Genomic DNA, 18,230 nt, shown 5'->3' with positions numbered 1-18,230 from the left:
TTATCTTGCAGTACTCACTGCGGGGGCATGGTTTATTGTCGGTGGCCTCTCCCTGAGTGCTGGCCTTGCTCTGCTGTTCCGCGGCAGCTCGGCTCTTCCTGCTTCCGGAAGCACTCGGAGGAGTTGCTGCTGTTGTTGATGCTGCTGCTGCCGCTGCCGCCGCCGGCGTTGCTGCTACTGCAGACTGAACTGGCGTCTGCTGGTCTGCAGATCCCAACAGAAGATTAGGTTAGGAAAGTACACTACACGCATATATTGGTCTATATGCACAGGAGTGGCATTACATTAGTATCAATCAGGACAGGGAAATGGGAAGAAGACTCATTTTGGCCAAATTGACCTCAGAAGGGCGGCGTCAAACAAAATGGCGGATGTCCTGTGCATTTGCAGGCATGGGTTCTTGAGGCTTTTTCGAGCGTCCATCTTAATAAAGAAGTCTACTGAATTCTCTCGCTGGAAGAATTTTATTTTATTTAATCCTAATCCTTTATTGGAGGGGATTTATGGCAGTCTTATTTTAACCTGCATAACATTTGGGGATTTTAACAGTAGGTGTAATTTATCCTGGACAATTTTGAGGTTCATTTACGGCAATTTTATTTTACCTTGCGCAAGATGTTTGGGGGATTTACCGTAATCTTATTTTATCCTGTGCAACTTTAGCGGAATTTATGGTAGACTTATTAACCTCTATAACTTTGGGGAATTTACAGCAATTTTATTTTAACCTGTCAAACCTTTGAGGGATTTACAGTAGTCTTATTTTAACCTGTGCAACCTTTGGGGTTTATTCCAAGCTGCACAACCTTTGGGGATTTACCTATAGTCTTTTAACTTCTGCAACTTTTGCGAGATTAACTTTGTTTTAACCAGTGCAACGTTTCAGGGATTTATGGTAGTCTTATTTTAAACAGCACAACTTTGGGGAGGTTTTACAGTAGTCTTATTTAAATTGCGCACAGAATGGCAGTTTCAAATTTAACATCCAAATCTTGGGAGTCTAACGAGTGTGCACCTTGGTCTTCTAATTCACACTGACAGCTTGAGCGTTAGAGGACATTAAAAACTGAGGTGGAGTCCGTCCATCGAAGCTCTTTGAATAACATCTTCATTTCTCATTTATTTTATCACCTCTCATTCACTTTCTCAAGTCAGACACGTCCCCAGATGCACCGCCAGAAATTCGCTACAACCCTAGCATCATGCGAACAGCTCATCTGATTGATAGCTTTATAAGAGGACCTTGACTGAAGGATGAAATATTTAAAAGTGCTGCGTTCCTTTTCTTTGGAGGCTGACCTCAGGCTCTTGCAATATTCACGGTGTATCATGTGCGTCAAGTTGACAAAAAGGCTATAATCAAACACGACAAGAGTACACACTTACAGTCGGATGTGGTGCAATCACAGCTTTGGGGCTCAAGTAGGTAGTCAGTAGAACGTCAAGGTTATGTATAGTGCAGTTCAGGAAAACAATCTGAAGGTTGAGGTCCGGAACATCATCATCAACATACAATGCTCACCGGTCTGCTGTCTTGCATACACCCACTCGCACCCTTCGCAAAGACCCCAACAGTTGCAGTTTAAAATAACACTCCTGCAAATTGCCTAAAGGTTGCACACTACCATAAGTTGCACAGGTTACAATAAAACTACCATAACAACGACCAAACGTTAAGCACACTGTTAATGTTAAAATTGAGTATAATGTTAAAGTGGCTTACAACAGAAATAAATAGACCTTTTAGGAATTTGACCTCTGCTTTGTTTTTGATAGACACATGGGCCTAATACACCAACTTATTTTAATGTTGGTCATGAAGGTGGTACTCGGAGAGCAAAGTAATTTTTTAAGTCGTACTTGATGTAAAAAGTTTGAGAACCACTGGTGTAGATTAACTACAGTTACTATGTACAAACAAAGAAGAAAAAAAGCTGAAATCCTAATGTTAACATTGACTTACATAGCCACACTGACTTGGAGAGGGCATCCGAAGACGCTTTAAAAATTCAAATATATTCATTTTGTGGCTAGCATATATACAGTTAGCGTGAACCCGTGTTATACTGTTGCCTCGTCAACAGGAATATTTGCATACCATTATACGCCTCACCGCTTTAATATTTGACGGCATTCATTAAAAAAATAAAATAAATCCTCCTGTGCATCATTTACCATCTACTTGATCACGCCTAATCGGACCAGAATCTGCTCCCGAAGCAAAAACAGAGGCCTTGAAGTCATGCACTGGAAGAAATTTCAGTTTGGCACACCTATCTTTGGGCAGTTTTGCCCATTCCTCTTTGTCTTATTCCATTGTGTAAAAAGGCCATAACATGGAAATGTGGAAAAAGTGAAGAACTGAATACTTTCTGGATGCACTATATGACAGGAATTTCATACACCAAGGAGCCCCCCTTTATTAGAAGGTCTGTCTTCGATCTTTGGTATTCACAGTATAAAAAGCAAAAATGTAAAGTTTCTCACCCTTCTTCCTGCGGGCCTCCTTGATGTCCTCGCACATGCGATCGAACTCTGGGTCGAGCTCTGAGGCGAAGATGGCGTGCGCCGTGTCCTTGAGGCTGCATGCTCGGTGCCTGATCACCTTGTCTGGAAACCAGAGAGAAAAATATTCATCTCCACATTTAGTACACTAGTCCTAGGGACGGAACCCTGACACAAAGAGCGAAAAACTGAGTTGACGGATTGTGTTGCTACACCGTTTGTGTTCCAATAAGTGTTGTTAAGGTTTATAACTACCGTGCTAGTTCTGCTAGCCCTTCTAAGCCGTTACGAAATTTCGCAAGACGATGTTATGTGGTGTGGTTAAATACAAAACATATTTGTCGTTTTATGTTTAGTTTTACACTAATCTTCAACAGGGCGTGTGAAATAACAGCAAGCATATTTGACCTCTATTTTTGAAAAACTGTTTGCCATCTGCTGAACTACACATGTTTCACACTCAGGGAGAGCAGAATAGACATGTTCGGCTTCTTTTCAGCACTCACTTTGTTAAGTTAGAGAAAGAAAATTAGCAAAACTGAAACTACAAGCACAAAATACCAGTCATGCGCACTTTCACATTTTGCTGTGAAGCTCGCTGCTGAAATCTAGCAGTAGAATGCCTGAAGCTCACTCGTATGTTAAATATTTGCTCACGCCATGAAGCCAAATACTGGCCAAGCGGCTGCTCGTAACTCAAAAACTCTCAGTCATAGGTCAAGCTACCACTGTACAGTGTTCTGCCTGCAGCAAGTAACTAATATCCACATGGGATTGACAACCCTCGCCCACCCCAAAAGGTCTATCATTGCTTATAGTTGCCACAAGATGGTGGCAAAGCACTACATGAAGCCCTTCTACTCGCCACAACATACATTAGACCCCCGCATATTTGCTGTTTGGTACTCAGATTCTTCTATTTGCTGATCTTTTTTCAAACTTTTCTCCATTTCGCCACAACATACATTAGACCCCCGCATATTTGCTGTTTGGCACTCAGATTCATCTATTTGCTGATCTTTTTTCAAACTTTTCTCCATTTTTTTCCTCCCCATTTTTTTCCCCATGGGGGGGGGGGCACTGTAGTTCCTTAGCACCTAGATGCCACAAGATTGCGCCAAAAGCAGTACTTTGGGCTGAGCACAATAAGAGCGACCTGGTAGGTTTTTCAGAAAATAACGGAAGATAAGTTCCACAAAAAAAGCAGCAAATAGATGAATCCGTGAGCAGCGAATCACCACACAAAACTCTTCCATTGACATCATTACTGTACTACTTTCCAATTTTGACGGGACTTTTGTGGCATCTTCAGGACTGTCAGAAAACAAAAAAAGGCAAAAATGTTTTTCAGTGAATATTTGAGGATGGGTTCCACAGGGGGGGAAAACAAAAAAGTAATTTTTTTAAAGGTAAACCATGAATGTGTGTGGATTTACTGTGTCTGGAAGAACAACAAATTATTGACTTCCTCTTTTTTGGCCTAAAAAAAGTAATGTGTTCTCCAGCACACCAAGTCTCTGTGATGTCCCCGGGCTTCATTAATCCCCTATTTTGTGAGCCTGAAGGGTCGCGCTGAAGAGTTGAGGCTAAAAGCGTATCCACTGTAAACAGGCTGCCTCTCATTACAGGCAGGCGGAGGCACAGAGTGGCGGCAGAGAGTGGGGGGGTTTGCAATCTGCCAGCATTTGTCTAATTGCGTAATGGTGATAGAGGAAGCGTGTGTGTGTGTGTGTGTAGACCCACATTATATATATATATATATATATATGAATAATAACAGTAATAATAATAAATTAAATACCAATTTTTTGTAAAAGGCCTTTCGGAGGCTTGTAATGACAGCTGCCCTGCTGGGAGCTCATCTGCTTTAAGTCTCTTTCTACTACTACTCACCAGCACTTCTGCTTTGCTTCATAGTGAAAAAGCTTCACGTTGCTGTATTAGCGACACATTGTGCTTTAATTGGACAATCCCACTTAAAATGGGCTATATTTTGTGGTTGTAGTCAAACGCTACATTTACAGTAAAAATTTGAAACTGTACTATAGTCATACCTTGCCCTATCCTCGTTTCATATTGCTGATTTTTCGCTATATCGTGGGATTTTACTGTGATAAATTTTTCCACAGGGACTAATGTTATTAGTTATGAGTACGAGCTAGGTGGAACGAGTGCATAAAAGACGGAATGCCCAAAATTTGGGATGATCCATCCATCCATTTTCTACCGCTTATCCGAGGTCGGGTCACGGGGGCAGTAACTTTAGCAGGGACGCCCAGACTTCCCTTTCCCCAGCCACTTCATCCAGCTCTTCCAGGGGGGTCCCGAGGCGTTCCAGGCCAGCCGAAGGACGTAGTCTCTCCAGCGTGTCCTGGGTCGTCCCCGGGGTCTCCTCCCGGAGGGACGTGCCCGGAACACCTCACCGGGGAGGCGTCCGGGAGGCATCCCGATCAGATGCCCCAGCCACCTCATCTGGGTCCTCTCGATGTGGAGGAGCAGCGGCTCTACTCTGAGATCCTCCTGGATGACCGAGCTTCTCACCCTCTCTCTGAGAGCCCGGACACCCTGCGGAGGAAACTCATTTCGGCCGCTTGTATCCGGGATCTTGTTCTTTCGGTCACGACCCACAGCTTGTGACCATAGGTGAGGGTAGGAACGTAGATCGACCGGTAAATCGAGAGCTTCGCCTCTCAGCTTAGCTCCTTTACCACAACGGATCGATACAAAGTTCGCATCACTGCAGACGCCGCACCGATCCGCCTGTCGATCTCCCGTTCCATTCTTCCCTCACTCGTGAACAAGACCCCAAGATACTTGAACTCCTCCACTTGGGGCAGGATCTCACCCCCGACCGGGAGAGGGCACGCCACGCTTTTCCGACTGAGGACCATGGTCTCAGATTTGGAGGTGCTGATTCTCATCACAGCCGCTTCACACTCAGCTGCGAACTGCTCCAGTGAGAGCTGGAGGTCACGGCTTGATGAAGCCAACAGAACCACATCATCTGCAAATAGCAGAGAAGCAATACTGAGGCCACCAAACCGGACCCCCTCTACGCCTCGGCTGCGCCTTGAAATTCTGTCCATAAAAATTATGGACAGAATTGGTGACAAAGGGCAGCCTTGGCGGAGTCCAACCCTCACCGGAAACGAGTCCGACTTAACCTGAGCAAGGGAAACCTGAGTCCATTTTTTTGTCGTCATCATAAGGGGTCTTTGAGCCGTGCTTTGTCTGGTCCCTCACCTAGGACCTGTTTGCCATGGGTGACCCTGCCAGGGGCATAAAGCCCCAAGACAACTTAGCTCCTAGGATCATTGGGACACACAAACCCCTCTACCACAATAAGGTGACAGCTCGAGGGGAGTTTGGGATGACTCACACTTAAAGAAGGCAATACAGAACTGGCTTACACAACTGCACCTCTATGGTAAAGTAACATTAGCTAATTTAATACAGCCACGCACCACCAGTTAAGATTGAATTGTAATCCCTCCACAAGTGGTCAAACACAGCCGCCGGTGCACTTTCAATCATGTTATTGAACAAACTAACAAAATAAACTGGTAAGAAGCACAATCATACACTAGCTGCACAGCCACAACTAACCCACTATTTAACAACACTTACATATTTATTTAAATAATGCTTACTGTAACCACCATTGCCGCCCCCTACAGGACTGGAGTGGTAACTCAGTCAGGCAGACTTGGAGATACATATAGGAGCCTCTTCAGCAAAACATTTTTCTCATTTCGACACAGGAGAAACAGACCACCAACGAGCTAATAATGACTTCCCCAGCATAATCGGAGGCATAATTGTGCTGCGACTGGGCCACAGTACGCAGGATGGAGGTTTGGTTTGTCTTCTTTATTAAACAGTTTAATTGCATTTTCTCCCTTTTAATGTATCTTTGGTAGCTATCCTGGCGTGCAGACAAATGACGGTACGATTTATTCATTTGGCCCAGTAGAAAACTGCTTCCCATTAAGCATCGCGCGCGAGGAGAGAATTAAAATACGCGCTGTACGCAGCTTTCACTTCATATCATTCTGTTCCACCGCTGTCACTAATGTTCTCTTTAAGCCGGCATGGACATTTTTCACCAGCGTACACAAAATATGGATGGATGTGTACGCAAACAACAGGCCTCTTTCAATGTTTGTGCATTTGTCTTCTGTGATGTTCCGCGGACTCAAGACGGAAAGAATGGGGGTTGGGGGAATCAATTCTGGCTCCGAGACAAGAGGCGAGATTACATTTTCATGCATATGCAAGCCTTCCTCATTTTCTATATAGCAAGCAGGGAAGTGACTTTCTTCATTTGAATTTCCGACGGGTACAAAAGGCGCTGGGAGCTTTTGTAATTACCAAGCCTGTCGGCTCACTTAATAAGTCATTAGATTTTTTTTAAAGTTTTTTTTTTGTTTATTCACTCAATCACTAATGGAGCACAACAGAACTACAGAAACAAACCGTCAGACTGATTAGGGAAAGCAGTGTGTATTTTACGGTTGTGAATAACATCATTTTTAGAGCTAATTCAATGGTACGGTATAGAAATGTCACCTCATTTTAAAAATGTTGGATAATACGTGACATATTACAATATCTTCAAACCATCCATCCATTTTCTAAGCCGCTTCTCCTCACTAGGGTCGCGGGCGTGCTGGAGCCTATCCCAGCTATCACCTGAACTGGTTGCCAGCCAATCGCAGGGCACATACAAACAAACAACCATTCGCACTCACATTCACACCTACGGGCAATTTTGAGTCTCCAATGCATGCATGTTTTTGGGATGTGGGAGGAAACCGGAGTGCCCGGAGAAAACCCATGCAGGCACGGGGAGAACATGCAAACTCTACACAGGCGGGGCCGGGGATTGAACCCCGCACCTCAGAACTGTGAGGCTGACGCTCTAACCAGTCGTCCGCCGTGGCGCCGCATTATTTACAATTTTTTTATATTTTCAGAACCTTCTTTAATTCATTTTGGAAAACAACTGATCAAAGTCAATTCAACTTTGCATAGCTAACGCCATGGTGACTCAACAGCGTCTCTGCGGGTGGCAGAGCATACTGCATTTTGCCTTGAAGACACCATTCATCAATAATTCATTTTTGCAGGATCAACAGGATTCATAATCACTAATTAACCTATTGTTAAGAATGTCCAAATGGCAGTTGTAGAAAAAAATGTATTACATTTACTTGTGCAATGTTTTTGTATACAGTATACATATATTTCTAACAAATGTAATTGTATTTTGAATTTAGTAGCTCTGCATTACACTTATCACTTTCATTACCTCTTAGAAATGTGGAAGAGATTACAGGTTCATCTCAATAAAATAAAATATCTTGGAAAACGTCGCTACACACTGAAGTGAATTTTATCATTTTGATAACTACAGCTACACCTTACAGCTAAGGAAACCTCAAAATTCATCACCTCAAGGAATTAGAATATTACATAAGAAACAAAATAATTTTAATATATAAATTGCCCTTCTGAAATACACTGCATGTTATGTGTTAACAATTTTCATCTTTATTATTTTTATTTTTTTAAATTCAACTACTGAACTAAATAAGCTTTTATACCATTTTAAATTTTTAGATGCACATGTATTTCCATTACTTACTGGGGAAATGTGACTGAATCCGGAGCTTTGTTACAATGTAAATATCAGCATATGTCTTGTTTGAACATATGGATGTGATCATGTAGTTCGTCTTACCCCCAGGATCCTTGTCGGGATTATACTCGAGCGCGTTGCTGCAGATGAGGTCGATGTCCACCAGAAAGTCTTTGGCCGTCAGGTACTGGTGCTTATCAATCTTGGTCATGACGGTGGACAGGTCCATGGGCTGTCCAATCACCTCCAAGTAGTCCGACACCTGACAGATGCACAACATAATCAGTCGGATTGCGAAAAAAATTGAAAATAAAAATCACGTTTTTGTCGTCGTCCTCACCTCCTCGATGTCTACAGGCTTGCTGAAGATGTTGAAGCGTTTGTCAGTGGCCAGCCGCTTGGTCACGTCCCTGAGAAAGAGCCGTAGCTCCCGTAGCGTGTTTTCCTCCTGCTCAGCCAGGCGACGCTGCTCCTCGGCAGACAGCACCCTGGGGCCTGGGGCCTCGGCCACAGGAAGAACCTCCTCGCACCGCTCTACAGACAGCAAAAATAGTAAACATCTCTTAATAAGACGGCAAAGCTGGGACCGATGAGGTGAAAACTTATCAAAAGGAAAAACAGATACCAAACGGACAGTGTGTGAGGTGCCTAAACTTGTCCGACTTCAAACATGTTGGCATTTCTCTCCCTCATCATAATCGACGCGACAAGCTGCGATTCACCGCTTCTTCTTTATAATCAAAAGCTGTGCTGAACTCAAATCCAAAGCGTTGCAACGCCACCATCGACAGGGATCGGTTAGTAATTACAGTGGTTTACAAACCTGAATTTTACAGACAAGCTGTGCAAGACCCACTTCCATGCATAAGCGTTGAAAAACATTTGACGAATATATACGTCTGGGGCAGTAACAATTGGATTCCAGTTGACGAATAAACGTCCACTGCAATGAATGAGTTAAAAATGTGATTTTTTTTCATTCAATTTTCATTTCATTCATAAAATAATAAACTTTATAGTTTTTTTTGTTTTTTTTTTAATTGAAAATGCCTGCGATTGGCTGGCAACCAGTTCCGGGTGTACCCCGCCTCCTGCCCGATGATAGCTGGGATAGGCTCCAGCACGCCCGCAACCCTAGTGAGGAGAAGCGGCTCAGAAAATGGATGGCTGGATGGAAATTGAAAATGTCATGATTTTATATTTTTACCATACGTTCCATTTTTTTCACATCTTCTACGAATGGCCTGATCCATTTATATGTTTTAAAAATCAAACGTGCCCCTTGAGTACAAAGGTTTGCCCACCCTTGGCCTAAATAAATGAGTGTAGAGTGTTGGCGCAAAGTAAGAAAAAGCCAATGTCCGCTGCCCAGGCTCCATCTATAGGCCGATGAGGCATGGTTAGGTTAGAAAGCCCCAGTGGCTCCTCACCTCTCCTCCATCACGAGGGTTCCCTGACTCTAATTAGGGATAATAGCTCTGGCACTCACACGCGGCTTCTTCTCCATGCGTTTTTTTTTTTTTTCCTGCTGGAAGGCAGATCCCCGAAGAGTGTCGCAGAGGACTCCAGCCTTGTATCAATGAGGAGGGAGAGGACGGGGATCCATATTACGCTTGAACGAAGGAGTGGGGCAGTGGTAGAGTACAGATTAACACTTGGGATGAGGATGTGATGGGGGATATTACGGAGCGGAGGGGAGACAAATTTTAACCCGGGAAACATTTACATCCGCGCATATCTACCAGCCACGTAATACACCTCGCGGACCAAATATTTAGCTCTCACATATGCAAACAGAATATGAATGAGGCTTACACACACACATATTTGGCTCAGTGTGGTGCTTCTCTGCTTGGTGCTGAAAGGTACATATTTGAAGTTTGAAGAAGCAAAGAAACCCACACAGACCAACACTGCCCTCTAGAGCCCGTCAGTGTCAGGGGCCAGAATCCAAATAGTTTTTGTCTGCATGTGCCTAAAAATTGTAAAATTCAGAATTTTACCACATTTTCTGGAAAAATAGGGCTCTGTTGCATGACACTTTAGTTTGAAAGATCTCTGATCACAAAGCATCGTAAGGACAGACTCTGGGTGCCAGTTTTGTTTTTTTCTGTGGCTTCAAGTAAGCATCTGTCACACAAAGTATGAATAAGTGTCTTATTGCTTACCATTTTACTATAAAAAGTGGTTAACACACATTGGTTAATACACACATGCAACACCAAAAATCAATAAAAAAAATTAAGTGTTAAATTGGGTTTAAGATACCATGTAAATTAAGAAATATTTTAAAGAGTTGAAATAAATATAATAAAATCAATGAAAGAAATAATAGTAATCAATAATGTATTGAAATCTATTTGAAATAAAAGAATAATCCTTTTTTTTAACTACATTTTTAAGATATTTTCTTGAGGGGAGTTAAGGGTGAATAACACCCACAAGAGTAATAGGAGGGTTGAAACATTGCCTGGTAGTAGTTTGGCCATCTAACTGATTATTTTAGGATGATTTCCTATGGGAATAATGTCTAATACAGTGAAACCTCAAGTTAAAGGATACCGGATGAAACGGACAGAAAATAAGGTCCATAATAGTGTTCTGTTATTGCTCAAACCGCCTTTGACAAAGTCTTAGTTCAAGAATTGGTTGCTGTTGTTTATCGGCACTGTCGCGCAAGCAAAAGGCAGAGACTGGGACACGTACTTCCGGGTTGTGCCGTTGTCATCAGAGACCTACAGCATGAAGACTAGATTCGGCTAAAAGACGTGTTTATGTGGCGTCCATGTTGGCAGGTGGATGTTCCCATCGAAGGCACTGAATTGACATTAGCTTAGCGTCGCCTTAAGCACGGAGCTTGCATGTCTACCTTTTCACGTCACATCTATGGCTGTTGTTTACTGGATCGAGCAAGTGCTTGTCATGTAGTAGTGTACAGTACATCGTGTAGACATCTTCTTTTGGTACAGTATACAGTCCTTTTTGTCAAGGCCTTCTCTATGGCACCCAATCGTATCGCAGAAGGGAAAAGGAAAGCGTGTTAATCTCGTGGCTCATGATGAATGAGACTAGACTCGCCCCCACAACAACTATCGACCACAGGCACGCCATATCATCCGCTGTACAAGCAAATGGACAGGTGTCCCAATATTTATGTCAAAGTACCTGTATTCCTGAGGCGCGGCGGAGCTCTGGCCGCTTGGACCAGCAGCAGGTCGGAGAAAAAGCTCCTCCGTTCTCCTTCGCCCGGAGGCTGGAGCGTGACCACCTCCCCGTAGGACTTCTGGAACATACTCCTCACCTAGAGAGAGAGAGAAAAAAACTACATTCAATCATTTTTACTAGCAATAAAATCCCAGCAGCTGCATTTCAACCGGTCGCTGCTGTGCTTGGGAGTTAAGGCTGCACACCCTTTGGGTAACCATTTTGCTGACAGACCTTCTTCCTCTCTCACATCAATCCTTTCGCTTATCTCTTAATGCATTTGAATTGCTTCTCGGTCTTTCTGGAATATTTCCTTAGACAAGAGTGGGTAATCATTTTTAAAAATGAAGGAGAAACGGGGGTAACTTTGCAGGGAATGATGTAGCTGCTCAGAGGAAAGTGAGTGATGACGCTGGCTAGTGCTCATGGTGATAAAGTCTGCAGAGTGCAGACACATGGAAGAGGTGAATAATGCATGACGATGTGTAATTTAACACCTGTTCTACTGGCGTGACACCAATGATATCTGGATTAATATGGAGACTAAGTGTCTAAGTGTCATCATGAGTTATACTGGACTACTGTGGTTTTGGAATGGTGGATGAGTCAGCGAAGGCGCTCGCTGTCCGATTGTTCATCAAAACAAAAAAAGGGGGTTGGGGGGGACAGTGAGTGAGTGGGGTTACCGCCAAATTGAATTACTTGCATTCTCATTGAAAGTGTAGGAAGGATTTTCTATCATCAACAGAAAGCCCTTGGGACACTCCAAATTGAGTGTGCGAAAGGCACTCGCAATGGTAATCCTACAAATTGCTCTCTGATGGATCCGCCGGATGATCTTCTGCCTCTTTCACAGAGATCCAGCAAAATGGCAGCATTAGTCATAACAGAAGATCAAGAGTTTATGCGTCTGTGCCTTTCCCACAGAGATCATGCAAAACTGTCACATCACCATTGTTATGGAAAATCCGGCGTGAAGAGCACAAGCGGATAAATGCATATGAGTTATGACAACCGCATAGCTTTGCCTTTCAGTCCACTAGGTTAATGCTAACGCTAAATAGCATCTATGCTGCGGTGCCATAACCCAACAAGCAACGAATTGAACACGAACAGTGCAGCAAAACATCTATACAGAAAATATAACCGTACTCAATCATATATTCTTTATCCTCTGCGAAGCATGACAAATATTAGTGCCGTACTGATGAGCTGTACTTCTCAATGAACAGTATATCTGACTGTCTGCCCTATACTGCTCCCAGGTGGCCAAGGCAGGCACATCAGAAAGAGCAGCACAATGGCCATTCAATTCAATGTGACAAAAACTTTTTAAATTCTCTTATTTCATTACTGTAGCCTATGGTCTTATAAAGTGCATTATTATCAAGTGCTATTTTTTTGTCAATAAAATACACATTTTGGGGAAAGAGAATGGATTAATGGCATTTCCATTCATTTTAATGAGAAAAGAGTATTTGAGATACAGGTGTTTTAAATTACGAGCATGGTCACAGAACAAATTATAATCTTATCAAGGCACCACTGTATATAAAATTGTCAAGAACAAAATGTGTGTTAAGTTTAAAAACTTCACTCCCAGATCTTATCATTGCAGAATACCCTTACACACAGCCATGATCCTACTTCTGATACTAAAGGCGAATGCGGCGGAAAAGAGCCAGATGTACCTGGCAACCTCCATTTCTAAAAATGCAGTGACATGTCTCTCTTGGACAAATTGCTTGCAATCTGATGTGGCCGGGTAAATTTTGCCATGTTCTGACCTCTTCAGAGAGCCGTGAGTAGGACATCTCGGCAGTGGCGAGGATGAGGACGGGGCAGAAGGAGGGCACGTCCAGCAGCAAGGTGAGGAAGGTGCTCTTCAACGTGTCGCTCACCGTCTCCCACCACTCGGAGATGTGTGGCACAAACACCACGCTGGGCACACTCCGGCAGGCCTCGCGGAAAACCTGAGAGTACGGTTAAAAAAACAAATCAAGGCTTCAATCGGGGAATTTTCTTGCTTATGTGTGTATGTGTCCGTTACCTGAGCACAGGACTCCTCTGGCGTTTTGGCGCTAATGGAGTAGAGGGTGGGCAAGTCCAGGCGGTGCACTGGCAGCTTGTCCAGGTGGTGCAGCAAGGCAGGGGCCAAGTGGGAACTCTGTCCCGAGCCCTGGGAGCCGGCCAGGAGCAGACGGGGCCGGTACGCTGTGGGTTGCTGATGGGGGGAACTACAGGAAGGAAAATTCATTAATCAGGCCTCTCACGGTGAAGACCGTTCAGATCCATCACATGGCGCTGTTCTAATATCACCGCAATCCACGGATACAGTAAACGTCTCCTATTCAAGGCGGATACCGAAGGGAAAGAGTCCTGCCTTGGCTGACAAAAAATGCGACGGATGATGGATGGACGTTTTGTCTGGTGAACTTGGGACTCACAATGAGCAATGAATGAAGGGCCGACGCATGGCGGAGTCAGAAGACGGTGACGGACTGATGGGGCACAAGGCAGGCTGGATTTCGTAGATGGAAGTGGCACTGTCCTCGTTGTCGTCATCACTGTACAGGTCCTCTTCGAGCAGTTGATTGTCACCGCCTACTACACACACACGTGTATGTATATATGTATGTATATATATATATATATATATATACTGTATTATAAATAAACGTTAATGTCAGAATTCTGCTTACCGTGTGTGTCCCTCTCAGCACACTGAGCGTGGGGAAAGACTCTAAGGAGAGCGTTAAGCACCAAGGAGAAGGCGCCAGCCAGCAGGGGCCTGAGGATGGGCGACAGCGCTCGCCCCGGGGGTGCCAGGGCCCTCTGGGAGGCCGGCACGATGGCCTTCATGGCCTGGCAGAAGTCGGCAGGCCCCAGCACGATGGAGGCCACATCCAGCTTCAGCTTGACACTGCTGCCGTAGATCTGTGGGTAGCGACGGCGCAGCGCCACCAGTGCCGCCTCTGTGCAAAGTGCTTTGACGTCAGCACCACAGTAGCCTGGAATAAGAAAACACTGACGCTTAAGACTTGTTTTAATAGTAAAAAAACTTAATTCAAAAAAAGGTTCATAAAATGACCATGAATCCAGAAATGTTATTTTGGGCGTAGCTGTAGCCTAGAGGAACGCAATAAACACACCTACGTTCTAGCTGCTCAATAAAATAGGACTCAATACAGTGACAAAATTCAAGTTAATTTACTTGTTATTCTACTGCTACAATGCAATAAGTGACATTTCCAGTTTTAATATCTTCCCATTTTTCCATCACTGGCTTCTGTACTAGCAAACAAAAGCCAAAGAAAAAATTTTGTTCTTCAGCTCAACGAGCATCTAGGATTAGTGCCAGTAGTGTGTTTTGGTTTTCCTTTGGCTTTCCCCCCCCCACACCAGTTGGCAGTGATGGTGGCAATGAAAATTTTTTTTAATGATCATAAAAAAATCCAGAAATGTTACTCAAGGGTCATTGTATTCTTCTTCGGTGCAAACCGGAAATGTTACTCAAGGGTCATTGTATTCTTCTTCGGTGCAATCACTGGTCCTCTAAAAAAAACCAAAAAAAACATGCTGAAAACACACCAGATTTGCTCACTTGCTTTTGTAGTGACAATAAGCCAAAGAACACAAGACTTGCAGCTTGAGAGCGATTCATTGTATTTTAACAACGGTTAGTGCCTTTTTGCACTTATGGGACAGTTAAAAATGTTAAAATATTACTTAAAACACCTGCATAGTTAAAGGTTTGACCGTCTATGTAACTGTGGATTTATTTTTATTTCCATTATTTTGAATGTTGGCTGAACAATTCCGAGGTCATGGGTTCAACACCAGGCTCCACCCTTCTCCTGTGTGGAGTTTGCATGCTATATCTGTGCCTGTGTGTGTTTTCTACAGGTACTCCGATTTGCTCCCACATTCCAAAAACATGCATGGGTAGGTTCAAATGAAACTAAATTGTTTTTAGGTGTGAATGTGTGTGAATGGTTGTTTGTCTAAATGTGCCTTCCAATTGGCTGGCGACCAGTTCAGGGTGTACCCCGCCTCTTGTCCAAAGCCAGCTGGGATAGGCTCCAGCACACCCGTGACGGTACAGAGAATTGATGGATGGATGATTTCCTATGGCGAAGAAAGTAATTGCATGAGTGGTTGCCGGGGTTTCTTACCGACACATTTTTCTGCAAGTTCATCTACAAATGGCTCAGACAACTTGGGGTTCCAATCCCGTGTGTGGATTTGCAAGATGTGCTTTCTGGCCTGTACAAAGAAGGAAAAAAAAAGAAAAAAAAGCAAGCAACATCAGCATGATGGTGTGATGCTAAATTGTACAACTTTTTATAGTACAATTTCAGTTATACTCCTTGGCCCTAAAGTCTTTGTGGAACATAGGTAAGACAAACTTTTTATTTTATTATAACTAATTGACTCCCATATCTGGCTTAAAACCTGGCAGCACCTGGTAAAGTGTGAAAATCCTAACGTAGTGCAGGAAGGCGAGAGGATAACTTGCTTTTGGTGTTAAAACCTCATATGTACAATGCTGTATCCTCCCGCACTGTTTCTATGTCTACATCCATATGGCTGTCTCTCTCTGTTGTATGTTTATTGTTGTATTCTATTTGAAAGTGGGCAGAGATATAAGGATCTGTTTGGGACCTCCTTGGGGCCAGATATCATGAGACTACTACCTGACCTCTTTGCAACGATGGGGGGGGGAGGGGGAGTGCAACCACTGGCTACAAAACATTTGTTACAGGTATTCTCTGTATAAGGGGAAGTAATTTTTTCCACAACAAATGTAATGAGGAAACGATAAAATTCTCTGGTAGCTGACGGGAGTTACGAGAGGTTGGCTAGCATGTTGAATAAGACGCCGGGGATACAAAAACGCAGCAATGGCAGAGATTCATCACAACTAAACACACGGAGGTTCACTCGAGCTCTTATTTTGAAACTGACAGCTGCACACGGTGAGCATCACCGACGTGAGCCTGGTGCATCACCCACGGAGGACTCCGCTTTGATAGGCAGACATCAAAAAGCAAGCACAGTATGCTCGCTATTGTGAACACAAACCTTTTCATCGTCTTTCATCACACTGTGGATAGGAGAGGCCAACTTGACTAAAGTTTCAATATTGTGCGATTCAGACAGCAAAGATGAATTTGAATGTGTCGAGGAGGCCCTTTATTTGCACGAGAGCCATGTTTTTAAATCGTTACAAGCTCGCTGGTGCAACCGTCTGCAATGCTCAGATCAGGGGTCATCAACCTTTTTAAAACTGAGAGCTACTACTTGGGTTCATGCGCACGCTTCTGACGCAACAATTTGCTCAGATTACCTGTTATTTTTATTATTTCTATGAAGACTGATCATGTTAATGATTTCTCACAATAATTAGAATATGCAACAATATTTCTATAAATCTATGCAAGCATTTAAATTTACCTCACATAAAGCTGAAAGCTGCTCCCCCAATACAGTGATAAATTATTCTATTTAGGGTCATTCTTATTCCATGGACACAACATTGATCACAGCACCATGTTTTTATTAGTACTGGCACAGACAATGTATTCTTGCTTTTAAAAATGTGCGGATTTAAAGTCCCCCCCAAAAAACAGGAGAGTCCTAACTGCCTGAGGCGTCCCTGTACAAATCTCATTTAAGTGCCCTTAAGGGAGACAAAAAAAACACATTTTTGGCAGGGTATGATTAGCATCAAGTTCCGGCTCATAACACCAGTACAGCATGTCTCACCCTCTTGCCGGGGAGATTGAACAGAAACTCCCGGTCGAAACGGCCAGGCCTCCGCAGCGCCGGGTCGATAGAGTCAAGTCTGTTGGTAGCACCGATGACCACTATCTCCCCGCGGCTGTCCAGGCCGTCCATCAAGGCCAGCAGAGTGGACACAATGGAACTAAAAAAGACAAAGACGAGTGTGAATCAGTAATTAGAGAGCAGAAAAAAAAATTATTGAAAGGCTGAATTTACACTGCAGGTCCTAGTGTCAAGTGCCCATATATTGCCCATATCCGATTTTTATATATTTATATTATATACATATATATATATATATATTATATTTAACACATACATTTTAACGTTCAATAAACCATATTTAATGTGGAATACACCTCTAACATAGTATATTACACCAAATTCACCCCGATTCCAATTTGAAGTTATCTTGCTACTGGCATGTATTGTTTTCTTTTATTCCACAAAAAAAAAACTATGCAGTGTTAGGTCAAGCCAAAGAATCTCTTTCAGTTTCTGTAAGGACCCTAAAATAATGTTGTTTTACCTGTGTATCTGGTCCTGCCTACTGGAGCGAACTGGAGCCAAGCCATCGATCTCGTCAAAAAAGATGATGGATGGCCTCATCATGTACGCCTGATCAGGAGTAATCATAAACAACACTTAAAATCTCTAACCCTCTAGCTACGGTATCAACCTCTTTGAAGAGTGACAAATGTGACTCGCCTGGTCAAAGAGGAGGCGCAGCTGGCGCTCCGATTCGCCAACCCACTTGCTGAGGCAGTCGGCGCCTTTGCGCATGAAGAAGGAAACCTTGCGCTCACCCTGGCTGCACTCATTGGCCAGGGCCCGGGCCACCAGGGTCTTGCCTGTCCCTGGCGGGCCATAAAATAAACACCCCCTACAAAGAGGACATCAATTAGTACTTTCAGTTAGAGCACAATTATGGAAAATCAGGAGTGTTTTCAAGCCAATGAGTATTTTCCTCAAATAGTGACCATTCTGTAATAGACACAGAACCCTAATTCAGTGGTCCCCAACCTGTTTTCGGCCACAGACAGGTTCATGCCAAGTACATATTATTCCCGGAACAGCAACCGGGGTCGTTGGG

General features: G+C 43.5%; 1 protein-coding gene across 3 annotated transcripts in view; it reads right to left on the bottom strand.

The window, feature by feature from the left end:
* The window catches only part of atad2b (ATPase family AAA domain containing 2B), a 58,633-nt gene that overhangs the window by 33,141 nt on the left and 7,262 nt on the right, over window positions 1-18,230 (bottom strand). For 2 of the 3 annotated variants that reach the window (XM_061754873.1, XM_061754875.1), the window contains exons 12-24: window positions 17,846-18,020; window positions 17,667-17,755; window positions 17,120-17,279; window positions 15,526-15,616; window positions 14,053-14,361; window positions 13,798-13,957; window positions 13,401-13,587; window positions 13,138-13,323; window positions 11,312-11,447; window positions 8,487-8,680; window positions 8,249-8,408; window positions 2,488-2,610; window positions 19-204 (exon numbers count right to left, since the gene is read on the bottom strand). In XM_061754873.1, coding sequence (XP_061610857.1) covers window positions 19-204; window positions 2,488-2,610; window positions 8,249-8,408; window positions 8,487-8,680; window positions 11,312-11,447; window positions 13,138-13,323; window positions 13,401-13,587; window positions 13,798-13,957; window positions 14,053-14,361; window positions 15,526-15,616; window positions 17,120-17,279; window positions 17,667-17,755; window positions 17,846-18,020 — 2,156 coding nt within the window. The remainder of the gene's footprint in view (window positions 1-18; window positions 205-2,487; window positions 2,611-8,248; window positions 8,409-8,486; window positions 8,681-11,311; window positions 11,448-13,137; window positions 13,324-13,400; window positions 13,588-13,797; window positions 13,958-14,052; window positions 14,362-15,525; window positions 15,617-17,119; window positions 17,280-17,666; window positions 17,756-17,845; window positions 18,021-18,230) is intronic. The other variant, XM_061754874.1, reaches the window with a different exon arrangement.

This window comes from Phyllopteryx taeniolatus, chromosome 18 (assembly GCF_024500385.1).
Source record: "Phyllopteryx taeniolatus isolate TA_2022b chromosome 18, UOR_Ptae_1.2, whole genome shotgun sequence".
Taxonomy (NCBI): Eukaryota; Metazoa; Chordata; class Actinopteri; order Syngnathiformes; family Syngnathidae; genus Phyllopteryx; species Phyllopteryx taeniolatus.
Note: the sequence above shows the minus strand (reverse complement) of the source record. Positions and strands in the feature narration are given on the sequence as shown.